This window comes from Acanthaster planci, linkage group LG16 (genome assembly GCF_054643075.1).
Source record: "Acanthaster planci isolate LZ-2023a linkage group LG16, COTS_SCS, whole genome shotgun sequence".
NCBI classification, from domain to species: Eukaryota; Metazoa; Echinodermata; class Asteroidea; order Valvatida; family Acanthasteridae; genus Acanthaster; species Acanthaster planci.
In genome coordinates this window covers 12,166,464-12,182,102 of record NC_141792.1, presented here as the reverse complement: position 1 = coordinate 12,182,102, position 15,639 = coordinate 12,166,464, and the positions used below count along the sequence as shown (strand labels likewise).

General features: G+C 44.7%; 2 protein-coding genes across 3 annotated transcripts; both read left to right on the top strand.

Annotated features, from left to right (window-relative positions):
- The first annotated feature begins 86 nt into the window (after positions 1-86).
- Positions 87-3,679, top strand: LOC147796513 (uncharacterized). Its single transcript, XM_087147115.1, has 5 exons — positions 87-594; positions 851-1,002; positions 1,865-1,982; positions 2,246-2,304; positions 2,450-3,679. Exons 1-5 carry the CDS (start codon positions 331-333, stop codon positions 2,553-2,555), a joined length of 699 nt encoding a protein of 232 aa, XP_087003241.1. The 5' UTR covers positions 87-330; the 3' UTR covers positions 2,556-3,679.
- Positions 3,680-6,261: 2,582 nt separating this feature from the next.
- On the top strand, positions 6,262-15,530 carry LOC110978981 (uncharacterized). 2 transcript variants are annotated; one of them, XM_022234396.2, is made up of 7 exons: positions 6,262-6,434; positions 8,285-8,674; positions 9,071-9,427; positions 9,798-9,866; positions 10,291-10,950; positions 13,150-13,392; positions 14,234-15,530. In XM_022234396.2, exons 2-7 carry the CDS (start codon positions 8,306-8,308, stop codon positions 14,504-14,506), a joined length of 1,971 nt encoding a protein of 656 aa, XP_022090088.1. In that variant the 5' UTR covers positions 6,262-6,434; positions 8,285-8,305; the 3' UTR covers positions 14,507-15,530. The 2 variants fall into 2 exon arrangements, with proteins under 2 accessions (XP_022090088.1, XP_022090087.1); XM_022234395.2 differs by lacking the exon at positions 6,262-6,434 and adding an exon at positions 7,524-7,812.
- Positions 15,531-15,639: the final 109 nt, after the last annotated feature.

Sequence of the window (15,639 nt, the reverse complement as noted above, 5' to 3'; positions counted from 1 at the left end):
GGGGTTGGAAAGATGCCTGGCTAAACCTACACGTAGTAGAGCGCCCCCACAAGATCGAAACCCTCCAGGTGAATGAGTTGGAACATGAGTCAGTTGCTGTATGTTATGCGTGAACACGTCCTGCCCTTTTGATGCATTTTTACAATTTTTGTGACAATTATTGGTGCTTGACTTTCGCCGTCATTTTGATATAAAGATACACTGAACAAATAGAAGTGCAATGGAGTTCCAGTTAATAAGAATGTACTTAGGAAGAGTTTATCGTAGTTGATATTTCGGCAGAATTTTTCCCTGTGCCCGTGGAGTCAAGCTGTGTACTTTTCTTTAGCAATGGCTAACTTGAATGCAGATTTAAGGTCGTACCTATCAAGCTCTAAGAACGGATCATCTGGGGCAGGAGAAAGCGGCGGCTTTGCGGCCTCTGGGAAACGGACGCTGAACACGATGACCAACTGGTGGAGGGGGAGTGGTGATGGAGGAGAAGGGGGTGAAGGGGAGAAGATGTTGGCAGGGGATGTTGCCAGCAAACCGGCAGAGGATGATGGAAATGGTTGGTTCAACCAGGCGCAGAAGGATCCCTTCTGCCCAACGCTGGTAGGTTTTTATCTTGGGCTGGTTCTGACAATTGGTAAGATCACACGATCGCTCTGCACGACAGGTCGATTCTGCCTGAAATCTCCAACTTACTTCCCTTTTTGTAGTTGATGGTGTATACCATTTATGTGTAGACGGTTTTTGCATCCCACTTCCTTGAGAATGAAATGCCAAGAAAGTTGAGTTGATGGACAGGACAAGTGAAAAGTATTTCAAAATTGGCAACTTTTTCTCGTCCGCCTGGCATTTATTTCAGAGTAAGCGACAGAGAATCCTGGGCTTCATGACTTTCATCGTAGCAGGGGCTTTCTGCTTTGGTCTTGCTGCTGTTTATGCCCCATTCATTGTCCTGCGAGCTCGGAAATTTGCGTTGTTGTACACCATGGGAAGCCTGTTCACCATAAGCAGGTAGATACCTCGTGAAAAGTGGAATGCTGGCAAGGTTGTTAACTCCCCCCACCCAGGTGCCTTTTTGCATTTTAACCTTGCAGAAACCTGCTAAATCAATGAAAAACGGGAAAACTGTAAGTAAGTCTCGGCTTTATTTTCCTTCCCGCAGGATCTTTCAAAATCCACTGGTTTTTAAAGGGTTTGGGAGGGTAAGAAGTCCAGGCTAAGGGGTTTGCGTGTAATCAGTGGGAACAGTTTTCACAAGGAGCCACGTTGGACATCAACATTTTACGCCAATGTGGCATGGTTGATTTCATGAACAGAGATTTAATACCAGAGAGGCATAGAATTTTGTTCTCTGGTATGGACACTGGTAGAACCTTACGCTACTGGCATACCAAAAAGCTGCTAGATATTATGAACAGCACTCTCAATTGACTTGATACATGTACTTGACAGTCCTGATGTACGCCCTGACTACCTTGTGTGTCTGAAAGTTACTACTGTGGCTAGAAACAACCCAGATGCCACTGAAGGCCACTGGCTAGCGGCTGTGGCCACTTCCATGGAAAAGTGTGTTACTACTAATAGCCACAGCCAGTTGAGTCAAACATGCAATAATTATGTTCGTAGGGACTTTTCCATATGAAATCCAACATTCAACACTCTGAGGGAGCCAAATGGGGCTTACTTTTCTCTCGAAAGTCCCCTTGGCATCAAGCCTCATGTAAAGTGAAAGTGGCGTAGGCTGTCCCTTCCTGGATCCTGCAAAATCCAACTATACCACCTGGTGGATTTCCAAGGATCAGGAAGGGATGGGGTGGTGTTATTTGGGGGAAATCTGACCTTGGCAATGAAATAAAATCTTCTCGGTTTCCAGTTTCTCCCTTCTGTGGGGTCCTTGGTACCACCTGAAGCACCTCTTCTCGTCAGACAGGCTACCCTTCACTGTCATCTACTTCACGTCAATGTTCCTAACACTGTATTTTTCCTTGATGGTGAGTTCACTGTTACAACTATTTTCAATGAAGCAAACTTCTTTTTCACAAATATTCTCTCAAGTGTAGGAGAAACATGTCTGATTGCACCAGGGCGGCCTTTGCATTTTTGTGAAAATACTAAAACAATTTTTGGGGGGGCTGGATAGGGAAGCCTCAGGTTATGCAAATACTGGAAATGCGTGTGTTTTTTATCCTTGAACTGTTTGTCCGTTGTGAGGCTTGACATTGTTTCCTTTTTTCTTTCTGTTTTTCTCTCACAGAGACAGTCAACCTTACCCACAGTTATCTGCGCCGTTTTCCAAATTATTGCTTTAGTCTGGTAAGTCTGTCTTGTTATTGTTTACTTATTGAAGTTGAGGTGGAAAACACCACAGAGCCCCTTCTTGAAAGTATAGCATCGGTTCTGCATTTTCTATCAATTAGTTTGAGAAATGAAGTTTTTTTGGGATACCTCTGTACTGCAGGTACATTGTGAGTTACATTCCGGGCGGCCAGACAGGACTGAAGTTTTTCTCTAAGCTCTGCAAAGCGGCAGCCAGCAAGACACTTTCTAACGCGTTGCCCGTGTAGGCTGTCTTCTCATTATCCCACGCCAACTCATCTCATGGAGCCGGCCCTTGAGTACTCGGAGTTTCTCTGGCGTCAGGCCATAATTGAAATGGCGGCACGGCTTGCATCAATTCCAGGAGGAACCATTGATCTTTGGAATGGTTCACACAGAGCTTTTGAGTAGGAGTTCTAAAGCCCAGCATAGGGGCCCTGAACAAAAGAAGTAGCCGTTGGTCATCTAACAATATCATCCCCTGAGGCTGACTTAACGCAGACGATTTTGGCATAGCTGTATGGTTGCTTGTGGGCATTGGGCTCGATGCCAATACAGTTTTAATAGTCAGTGCCTCTTCGTCGTTGGTCAGGGAGTACTTGTGCTCTGAATCTGCAGAGAGTGGGACCTCACGGTGATATGCACTTGGCCAGAATTATATAGCAACTTGTACGTTGACATACCTGTATTGAACTTGCTGTTCAAAAGATGCAGCCCTGCCTACTGTTACTGGAATTTTCAGACTTCAGAAGTTTGGAGAAGCTGTCCACAGACACGTACCTGACAAGAGAAGATAAATAAAATCAATTTTTTTTCTATCATGTATGGAATTCCCAACCTTGGCAGTTAAACCTACTTAGGTTTCACATAGGGAGGGAATTTTTGTGAAGTTGTAAATTGTCTTGCTCAAGACACAACAAAGGACTCGATGCCTGGTTTTGAGACCCCTGGTACCACTTGCAGATGTGACCCACTTTTTTGAACTCAAAATGTGTAAATGTAGATGTAAACATTTTTTCCTCACGTTCTCGTGGATAATTGTAAATTATTATTTGTCAACATCTGAAAGCTATTTGCTGTAAAAAAAAAAAGAAACTACTCAACAACTTGAAGTTGTTGACAGACTGAAAATGTTTAAATTAATCACAGAGTTGTTTTTTAAAATCTCCTTGCATCGTTGTGCAATCTGCAAGCTTGCTTTTACAGTCTAAAAATATTAACCACAGAGTGTGAGTTCGCATCTATTTGTTCACTAGCTTTGCGTCTTTTTTGAGATGATCAGCCCCTGCAAGGCATGCCTTTTATTTAACAGATACTTTGGTGTGTTTTCTATGGGAAAAAAAAAGTGGCATAAAGGAAATCTTGGAAGAAACTTGCTCCTTAAATGTCTGGTTGATTTCTTTGCGCATCTGTTGTGTGTAGCTTGAGAACTCACCTGTCAGACCCACTTACATGTTCAGAGGGAATTGTAGAAAATACTATTTTTGGGCATGCAGAGAACTTTATAGACTAATATATCCAGTTCTGCCCGTACCTTAGCCTGGTCTGCCAGCGCTTAATAAAGCATCTGCTAGCATGGTGCACATGAAATATGCATTAGACGTCGAACCTCCAACATAGAAACCCCAAAAATGAATGCTTCCCGGGGAGCTTTGAGGTCTGTGAAAATCCTCTTCCATAAGGCAAGTCTCGTCAGAATATTTTCCACGTCGACTGAATGTTCTAGAAACTCGGTTTGTAGGTCAGTCTCGATATTCTGCTCTGTGTAACGCTCGATTTGTCAAAATGAATGTGATAATGTGACCCACAGACGGCCAGGAAAAAATGTTCAAAATCAGTTTGTAACTTATTCACAGCCTCGTGGTCGAAATGTAAACATAGCCCTCGCATTTAATTCAATTAGCTCGGAGTTGATAGAGAGGTTGATATCTCTTGTCACCGAGTCGAGTTGTCGACTTGGTGATTTTATGTTGTTCTTGCCATTTGAATATTTTGCTTTCTAGTACTAATCAGCTTTTGGAGAAACTAATTTCAGAGTTACAAATTCGACAGTTGCACTGCGTGTTGCGATTACTATGAATTTTAAAGCTCTTGAAGTGGTGACAACATACAATGAATATGTCCATCGTGAATACAGTTGATCGTGAATAACGATTAATGTCAGGAACACATTGTGCTTGCTTTCCTTAAATATCTCGTGCCTCTCAATTTGAATGGAATTTACCGTGAAAAGACATGGAACGAGTCGTATGGTGCCACCACTGATGGCCGAATTCATCAATTATGGAAATGTGCCTTACGGCATGCAAGTCCAATCCGGAAATGCAGACATTGTCTCTTCTGGCTAGAAGCCGTTAGCAGAAAATTTCTTTCGAAGCTAACGTCATTCTGTTTTGCGTTTGGGTCATTGCTTTTTATATTTTGATCCCTCTGGCCGGTACACGTTAATAATAAGCCCACACATTGTTCCATCCAGCTCTTCTTGCAAGAAGCTCCAATCTTGTTTGCCGGAAATGCGTATGATAACGCCTTCACGTGTTTGTCAGGCGAGGGCGCTAATCCTCCCCTATCCGGTCGTTTTATCCATGTGTCAATATAACTACGAAGTTCGGGGACCACGTCTTGCGTCGTGCACGCAGTACACAGCCTGTTGATTAGGAAGACATCTAAATCTGTACGGCCCCGCGCCCTTTCGATCGTGGGCGTATTTTCTGTTTGTCGTCACACATCGAACGACTGCCACTTCTGTGACGCTCAGACGCTGGCATGCAGTTGTCGAAACTTGGGCCCACATTGGGAGTCCAAGTTGACAGTCTGCAGACACCAATACGGAAGATTATTACAAAGGCGCCCACGCTCAGGCCTCTACTCTCTAATTTACGGAATGGACTTTTCTTCTAAGACCCATGGCGCTGAATTCCATGGCTAGCCGGGGGGAGGGGGCGCAAGGGGCGGCTCCCCCCCCCCATCTTAGAAGAGCCTGGTTACACCACTGGCTTTATATATAGTGCAGTGCTTTTTGTGGGGGTGGGGCCATGGGTCAACTCGCCTGTGCAAGCTGAACTCAATGACTATGCATGAATGATACTCCCTGAAGGTGCCTGCGCGATTTGTCAGTGGACCTCTCTAGCTCGAAACATAAAAAATGAACACTGAACTCAAACATGGGGGACGGGAGGCAGAGGGGTCACTGACTGGGTGCGTTTCTTTGATGGGGATCCAGTGTGAACTTGGGGGGGGGGGGGTGATTTGCTAAAACACGCTATTTTCAAAAGTGGGCTCTCCAATATATCACACATTTCCACCGTCTCCGCTTGCGCTGCCACTGGTTGTAAAAATCTGAAATGTTTATAGAAATCAGGTGTAGATGGTAGCTCTACAGTGCCATATTGAAAGCATACTTAGCAAAATGCGTATTATTGTCGTTTTATGAGTCAGCCTGAATACTCACCATGCGATCGTACGGTCACTGGCTCACCTACCCTGAGACGTACCGAGGGCTCATCCCTCACATCAGCCGACTGTTAATTATGCAGGAGTAACACCCCCCCCAAAAAAAACAAGTGTTTTCTTTTGATTCCCTGTTATTCCCCTTCAGTCATAGGCATGACCATTTGCTTCCCTTATTATCCATCAATTCTGTACAAAGTCTCGGCGTCGTCGGGACTTTCCTGATGCTTTATTTTTGGACTTAATATCTGCATGTCCCATTATTGTTCGTGACAAAATATCCTTCGACGTGGAACTCGATTTTAATCATGGATCAGAAAGATCCAATAAAGTACCTTCTTAATTTAAGACAGTCTCCAAGACTAGCGGACACACACCTTTCAATTATTGATGCTCGGGATCGTTGATATACGTAAATGTGATTTCCCCCTACACAATGCAAACCAATCCTATTACGTATTATCCAAAAGGTTGATTTTTTTCCCCTGGTGAATTTCAGACTGTCCGCCCACACAACTTGCCAAGTTAACCACGTTAGACATTTCAAGAAGATTTGACAGACAGGAAGGAACGACGATTTAAAAGTTGAAGTGTCCGTAACACTGCGACATCTTAAGAAAGCGACTTGATGAACTGAGGTCTAGTGGACAGAGCGCGACTCGCGCAGATATGATCAGGTAAGCAAAGATAGACGTATCAACCGTTAAGTTCAATATCGTCAACTTTGTAACGATTATGAGTGAGTGGTTTTCCTTCTTTTTCTGTTACAGACCTCTGATTTAAAACCTGTGTTCGGTTTGGAATACTGGTATATCACCATCTCTCTTGATGTCCTGTGTTCAAATCCAAGCACCGGATGATAGCTTGAGCCGATACGAAATTTTTGGCTGTTGCCAACACTTTGAGATATCGGTAAAGGCATCTGCTGCCCTTTGAAAGCATTGTGCGCAATATCTTTCAGATCCGCTACCCCATACACACTTTAACAGGGAAGCAAATCTCCCGGTTCAAGGAAAGCGCATTAAAAAGAATTATTCGGGTGATTCCCAATAGTGCGCCTCTAAGAGTTTGAAACGCGTTGGCCAATTACAACGCGCGAAATTCGTCGACCCTTTCCAAACGTGCATTGGGTGGACAAATTTCGCGCATTGTGCAAACAGTGTTAAGATGGCATGAGTGTTTTTCTTGTTTTATTTTAGTTGACTGGATGATGTTGGTGCCCCGTTTTTTCCCCCGTAAATGTCTACCCAAACCGCCAGAGTGATAATTAAAAATGTCGCTCTACTTCCAAACTACAATTTGGAACGATGCAGTAGGCCTGAGTCTGTAAACCAGCACTGAACGCGTTTGGTGTCAAGTGCACAGCTGGGTTTTTTGTGTGTGGGTGTTTGTCCAGAAAACCAGCGGCGTTGTGGTTACAACTTATCTCGATTTCGGTGTAATCTATCACGTAACATGAGGTGATTTCGGGCTTGTTTAGTTTGAAGAGGAGTAGGCCCTATTTCCGCTGAAACGTGCGAAAACTTCTGACGTTACTTTCCAATATTCCAATCAGTGCTTATGGCCGCAAACAGACGGTACCTCGCTTCAGGTTCATTCACCCGGCCCGGTTTGCTAGCGGCTCGACCTGTCGAAAAGAAGACGAAACGCAAAAAATGTTATTCACCCGGCTGCGGAAATTGGCCTGAAAGTGCACTTTGCTCGATGGTAACTTGGGTACACAAGGCAAGAACTACCACTGGGAAATACCGGTTCTATACCTTAAGGCAGAGCACGCCTCCGAGATAGCGAGGGATTGACACTACTCCGCAACACTCTGACCAGCTAGCGACTGCCCACTATTTGCACGCCGAAATCCCGGACCAATAGCTCGTGGCTATTCGAGCTGGCCGGAGCTTAACCAGACAGTGCCCATGTGGATAGTTGTGGACAGTAGGCTCGTGGGACATTGGAAACCGCTGCATAAAAAGGGCGGGCTGCTTCGTACACGGAGCAAAAATGCTAAGCAACCGCTTGAGAACCGCACGTTTTTAGGAGACTGCACCTCCTGTACTCGTAAGCATCTTCATTATCGTTTTCGTTATCAATGAGCAATTCCAAGTATTTTACAATCATCATTCCCCACCGCCTTTTTTTCGCAGCCTTTGGATTTGCCGTCTGCTTCGACGGTGTCTTTAATGCCTTTCAAGCATCTGTCGAGATGCATTATTTTTCCAATCACACATCGGCAAATGCTGCATTAGTCGTGATTCGTGGTTTTGTCTTTAAAAAATCATGATTCACAAATGTGTGAAATGTGTTTGTTGTTATACCTGTTCATACTATAAGTAATTTAAAGCCAGAAAAAAATATGCTTTACGATTTTTTTCCAATCATCGACTGATATACTCAATCAGTCAGTTAACTCGTTTGGTGCACTATGGAGAAACGACTTTATTGCCTGTGTCGTTGGTAGAATGTTTACTGTTAAATATCCAAATTGTCAACTGTAATCCCTTGATTGATTATTTGTTTTCAAAATTTACAGGTAGTTCCAAATTCTTGCAAAATGTCGCGAATTCAGTTGCCATCGTTTCCGACCCTGCCACTCCGGTACCTGCTCCTATTCGCCACCTGCCTGTTCCTGCTGGCCTCACTAGCCCCAGGACGGGCTGCCTTTTACCCAGCCGCTCATGCTAGGCCCTACCGGGACATCTTGGTCCAGTCAGTTCCACAGTACTACTACTATCATCCCAGCCCCGACCCAGGTTCAGGCCAGGGTATCGAGCCACCCGCGTACAACTCCGGCCGGCAGAGGAGTGCGTGGCTCTACGGCGACCGCCCAGTACTAGAACTGGAAGGAAGACCAGGAAGACGGTCTGCTTCTCAAAATGTGGAAGTTAGGGGCGACTCTAGTCCCGTGATGGTCAGCAGATGGGTGAGTTGATTGTCTTCTTGAAACATTATAGATGTACATTACAAATCCTTGACATAGTTCAACAAATCCCCGCACTCTACTCACGGGCGATGCCATCAGTATATAGCCTTGAGCAGAAGCACCCCCTCATCGATTGAGAAGTGCCAAGTTGGTGGGGAGTGTTGATTTTGTTGGTAGATGGTGGAGAGTGTTCATTTTGTTTGGTAGCAATGCTACCGAACGCGTGTATTTCATCATCGTTGGTGAACCAGCAAAGTGCCGTTCCCGCCAAAGGCACCTCCGTTGCTAAGAAATTTGCGTCCTATCTTGATACAGCTCCGGACTCATAGTCGGTCGTAATGGCTTCTTATTCTTGTTGACGGATAAAAAGGTATTTTTTTCTGCAATCTATCCCAGGCTACTCGAAACTCGGTGAGCAAAACAAACGCCCAAGCCGTGCTAGCGTCCCCTGACTACTTTGACATGGGTCTCGAAAGCAGTAGGAAGCGAGGTCCCAACAGCGGGCGAACATTCCAGGGCATGCCGCCATTCCAACCACCTCCCTCCAGCTCCGTCTTGCCTGATCTGCTTCCCCCGAACCTGTTCAACTGGACGGGGGTCATCGGTGTGCGCGCCGCGCGGGCTAAGGACGCCCCTGGTCACCCTGACAGCCGAAAGGGCCTACCGTACAACCGAAGACATCGGCACAAGGATCTGCAGCTATTTGGAGCCAACTATGACAAGAAAAGACACATCCAAGATGCCTTTAGTCAGGTAGGGGCTTTTAGACATCAGAGGAGGGATGGTGATGTCCCGCGTTCTCCATCACGCCATGGATATACAGAGTAAAATCAAACGAGGCAAGGGTACCCGCCTTTACATCATGACTGGGACTTCACTCATCAATATTTAAAGGAGAATACGGTGCAGAATACTGTTTCTCGTACTTTCTTATAATTATTCACTCCTGACTTGCTTATATTTTCACCTTTTCCCAGTGTCCGTAAGATCCGTCAAGAGACTGTGCGTGTGCAAAAATGTCACACGAAAGTAAGCCCAGTTTGTATCAAAAGAGAGTTTAATATACATGTATGTGTATGCATTGATTTGAGAGTTTTGTGATCAAAATTTATTAAATTTGCAGAACAAGGAGAAGCGAGTCTTTGAGACGGCTGATTTATCGCTTGGAGGCTACGACAAGAAACATGCAAAGGTAGCGCACTCGCACACGAACGAGAATGGCGAACCAGAACCTTCCGTTGCTAGAGTGGATCGAGAAAAACATGATTTCTAGCATGCTCATTACGGTCAAGTGAGAGCCGTTTGTTTTGAAATCACGTGTTGGGAAAAATTCTGTGCGCTATATAATGAGATGTGTATGCAAACGTAACTTGTTATAGATCATTCCATTCATCAATGGGGTGCTCTGACGATTCTGGGTGAATGTGTGCAGCTAAAATTGGATGCAAAATGTTTGTGCCTTGTATCATTTATACCCCATTTACCGTAATACAGATTTTAACAAGTGACTTACCGACAGGAATAATGCCAAAATAAAACAATGTTCAGTCCACCCGTAATCTAGAGTATCGAAATATGTATGTCAGTATCTTCTTTGGGGAACGTTCTTCCACTAGGCTGGTCGTGATTCCAACAGTGAAACTGACAACCGGGCGTATCTGGCTTCTTCTTACGCTGCTGCTGTTCGAAACAACAGGAAGCCAGTGGTAGAGACGGCTGACTTATCCTTCGGAGGCTACGACCGGAGCCGCCTGATGAGGGACGGGCGGGGAAAGCGAAGTCACAAGCAAAGCCCGGGGCAAGTCTTCAATGTCATGCCCCCGTTCCAGCCCCCGCCCTCCAGTTCCCTCCTACCGGACCTGTTCTCCCCGCACGCTGTCAACGACTCTCTGGGCATCATTGGGCAACGCCCGACGCGGCCCTCGGCCACCAATCCACGGGGGGCCCCCAGCGACCCCAGCCACCTGTCCGGAGATCACCCAATTCATCCCAGCGGCGGCCAAGGACCCCAAGCCGACCCCCAAGGGCCGAGACATGAGGGCCAAGAAGATCACCGCCAAGCCGACGGTCAGGGACTCCGTGACCAGTATGACCGTCCGGTTAAACACGCGGCCGAGATACCCGAGGCTGTAGCGGACGGGGTTTGGCACGCTCAACGATCGGAGACGCACCTCTATAGCAACCCATTCGCTTCGCTGCCCCCGGGTAGCTACCAGAAACTTCCAGCTCCCGAGTACACGGAAGAATCCGGATCTCCCCAAGAACCCATCCATGCAGTAAGTATCACAGAACGAGAAATACCACGTCAGACTCTGCGACATGACAACCATTCTGCCATCTAGCTCGTGTATGCGAACCACTTTACATTTCTTTCTGATTCCTATATAGGCCACACACGCTGTTGAACTTTTCCTTGATTCTGTCCTGAGACATTGTCTTCGCACGTTCTTAACATGTGCATAATATACGGCTGTACTGCAGTAAAATAACACCATCCCATTGATACTTAAAACGGCCGTTTCACCATAGCGCGCCCCCAAGAATTTGCAACGCGTTGGCCAATCACAGTGCGCGAAATTTGTCGACCCAATGCACGTTAGGAAAGGGTCGACAAATTTCGCGCGTTATGATTGGCCAACGTGTTGCAAACTCTTGGTGGCGCGCTATTGTGAATCGCCCGTATTTAATGGCATTACGTTCAGCGGAACAAAACCCTTTTACAAATGCACATCAATAACTTCACAGGACTGCATACAGAAAAGTGAGGACGAGCTAAAATGTCTTTCAAGTAATACATTGAGTGGCACATTCAATATTTAATTACTTGTAATTCATGAGAAATCACATTGTACTTGTCCTCTGCATTGGCATGCACAAGATACCCATTGGTACCGTCCACTAGAGGCGGATGGGATGTTTGTCAAGACATGCCGTGAATGGTTGGGCAAACCATCCGGGCCAACAGCATGACGTACCTAGCAAGCACTTTATATATCAAGGTCTATGTAAAATGACCCTTGACACAGTAAAACGTATACTAAAACTTCTCATTTTTGAGACCCAAAGTCACTTAAGCGAAACAGATCTAAAGCACAAAAATAATACAAGGACACCGTCTACCAACTAAAGAACCAACCAACCAACCAAGTGAGTACGTACATGTATCACGAGCGATCGCTCGGCCCACTGATTGACCTATCGATTAACAAATTTTCACCGGCCAGACAAACATCAGACACACAAACCAGCTCGGCTGCTGTCTGCAAAGTCATCCTGTCACTTCAGGCTGGCGTACAAAAAACCCACTATCTTTGACTTTTTCAATAAGTAATATCCACTAGAAAAGAAGATTTGAAGGAAATCTGTAATGAGAATTAGAGTTCTTTTGAAGATTCCGTATCGCCTGCTTACTAGACAGTTTCCAGGCAGCCTCCAAATCTCGCTGTCTGAGTAATCTCTTGCTTGGAATGTCATGTAATTATAAGTATTATACCAACAGCGACCGGGCTCTTTGGGGGTGGGTGGAAGGAGGATATTTTTTTCTTCAAAGCCAATTCTACTTTTCTTTGTGGAGGCGTAATCCTTAAAATCCTTTTAATCATGTATATCAAATGATAGACACCCTCAAAAGGCCGACTATATATAACTGTGGAGCCGACGAAATCCAATGTATTATTGTCCTTGGAAAGAAATCCAGCTCGGCGTAATAACACTAGAGGCGAGGATATATTTGCTTTGAAGAATAAGATGTTTTTTCCTGACCGATTCCGTCAGGTTGTTTGTCGCATTCCCTGTGGAGGGTTCATCAACAAAACAGATCTGGCCTGCTGAACAGCTCGCGGGGTGGTCTTATTTCGCCTGGATTATTACAAAATTGACTGTTGAAAAGAACGCTCTCGTAGTATTTGTCAGGCTGGGTAAATTAAAATAAGAAATTCGCCATGAAATACACAAAAAAAAATCATCAGCAGGAAAGTATGCAATAGCACCCAAAGAGTGGTGGTTTAATGAGAAATTCCGAAATAAATCACGGGAATAACATCGTGCATGTAGGCATAGCCTAAATAGGGAAAAGGGAAAACGAGAATTCCGAAAGTTGAGGGCCATTCTGCGTTTTTCACTTTTCTTTGTTAGATACAAGGGTGTTTTTGCCATCCACAAAATGAAAAGATTTTCTGCTTCGCAATCTTGAGCGTCGTGAGTCCAATTTTCAGGGGGGATGTGAAGCACTACATCAGTTGCAAATCAGTACGCCATTAAAAGTACACAAAAAGGTAAATTGTAAGGTTTTTCTGTTAAGCAAACTGGTGATTACGTCCCTTTCATCTATTTTCTTCCTCTCTTTAGCCTCGGTAAAATTATTCATTTTTTTCCGGGGGGAAGCAAGTGCCTCTTAACTGCAATGCACGTGTCAGCAGTTACTTCTTGTGAAACGGATCTCTTGTCAGATTTTCTAATCCTCCTCTACATTGCAGCGAGACGTACTGGTCAAGATCGACAGCCGGCGCCTTCAGCTGACCTACCGCCTCAACGCACCGCCTTACTTCACCTTCGAGGGCCTACTAGCGCAGCTGGCCACCTACCTGATGCCGGGATTCTGCGTAGACCTCGCCGTGACGCGCCGGGATCAGAACTGTGAGATCATCAGTCACATGGCAGCCCTTCAGACGGACCGGACACAAATCTGGCTGATCGAGATCGTGGACACGGGTGGAAACGTACGTATAGAATATAGACCTTTATCGGGCTGCCGCCATGTTTGTCTTGTTCCCTGTAGACTCATCAGCAATAGTAAAATAACTTTGCATGCTCATAAATAAGGAAACAGACTAACTGTCCTTTTAGCCTCAGTTTGGTTACACTTCGGGTTCAGTCAGACTGAAATCAACAGTCATTCGTAGAAAGTATTCAAATATAATTTGTAATCACGTATCAACTCAAAGGCGCCATCTTGCCAAATGTATGTCTTGGTCTGACCCATAATGCAATAGTGAAAATAATAAACACAACATTAAAGACACTAGTATACCGTTACAAGTGGCTCCAATTGGCGTGATTTTCCTCGCCGTAGTGGCTTAGTTGGGCTGCGATTTCTTTTCGCTCAACACGCTAGGGGAAACCTAACTTGAATAAAGGCTATAATCGTGGCTCTGGAATAATTTTTCTCAAAGGGAAGTATAGTTGGATATTTAAACAGGGGAGGCGTCCCCCGATAATAAAACGATTTTCCCATAGGAGAGTACGTGGTGTATCCCCACGCAGTTGTGCTATTAAAAAAAACGCGGTACTTTATTTCTCGCTTTTCTTATATCACGCCGAATGTCTGCTGCCACCAAGTGGTTGAAAAGAGCGCTTCCGGGAATTAGCCGAGTGTCTTACATACATGTCATCAATGTGTTCGCGTACATAGGCTATACAGTTGTTTCACTTGTCATGAACTTCAGCTGCCAGTAATAAAAAAAAGGGGGGAGACAGTGAAAATCTCGATCAGTACGACCCCATCAAAACTAGAGCTCATGCGTCAACTGAATTTGATTATGAAATCGTTCTCATTCTTAGATTATCTGGATGGATCAGTGTATACCCGACACTAGGCTCTTCATAGTGCTGGGGTCGAGGGTTTCCTTCAAGTTCAGGACGCACAGCCTCGTCCCCTCTGCGATCCTGCCGGTTTCTACCGAGGAAGCTTCCCCGGAAGGTACCGGTGACACCACCCCCGAGGAGCCGCGGGAGAGAACCCACGCCTCGGTGGGCCTACCCGCCTCGGATCACGCTCAGGTACCGCAAGGTCCGCCCCTTACGCCGCAGCGACAGACGTCGGAAAACTCCTGATCTTTTCCCAAAGCACATCGCTAATTTTAAACCAAAGCTCCCTAAATTCAATGAGTCATTTTTAAGTATATAACTACATATATTTCAGCGTCACGTGATCCTGCCTGTAGGTTGGGCTAGCACGGTGAAAACCTTGACTTGAACACTTCAACTTCAAACATGCAGGCCTAAGGTTTACTAAGTCCATATACTATGGAATCACTCTATAATCCAATAATTGAGTGTTTGTTGGTTTAAGTTCATAAGATAGCTAAAAAATGTGCTGTGTAGACATGTATTGAGATGATGTTTCAACCGACGAAATGTACAAATTAAACGTTGGACTTCAAAATGACATAAACTGTAGTCAGAATAATACCGCACAAAAATATCGCTTTTAAGAAATGATGGCCAATTGCCGATTGTGCTGGTTACGATTGAGAATATTTAGTAATTAGATCTATATTGTCAGCATTCATTAGTATTCTTAGAAAATTATTTATAATGTTCAGAGAAAGTGCGCAATTGACTCGTTTGATGATACACAGTGGGGCATCCAGCCGGGGGCGGGGCAGGGGGCAACCCCCCATCTTTTTTTCAAGTAGTTTTATTTATCAAATATTAGCAACAAAACCTTAGAGAAAACATCACCCCGAAATAAAAGCAAGGATCCCAGGACTAAGAGCTAGACTTTTGATATTTTTTCTTCCCCCAAATCATGTTGAATTAGCCCGAAACCGCATTCGCTTTTGAATTTCCCCATCTACAACAAAAGCTGGATACTCATCGGATGATACATCGCATAGTTAAGGTTTTAATATTGCAGATTTGAAAAAAAAGGTTTATCTTTGACACTCAGACTGACTGCGTCGCAGTTTATGACGAACCGATGTGACCAACCAATGGCGTTACAGCCTTCCCATGACGAAGTTATTTACATATAAACCGTGTTTACTTTGCAACTGGAATGTTTAAAGTGACATCATTTCCTCATACTGTGAAACAAATACGTCGTGAATAATATCAAGTTAAAATAAAATAAACAATAAACCTATAACTGACCATGCACTTGGAATAATATGATTTTGTCTCAATTATTTGAAATGTTTGCACTTGTAGATTCTGGTAAGAGGTGGACGAACATGAATGGAACA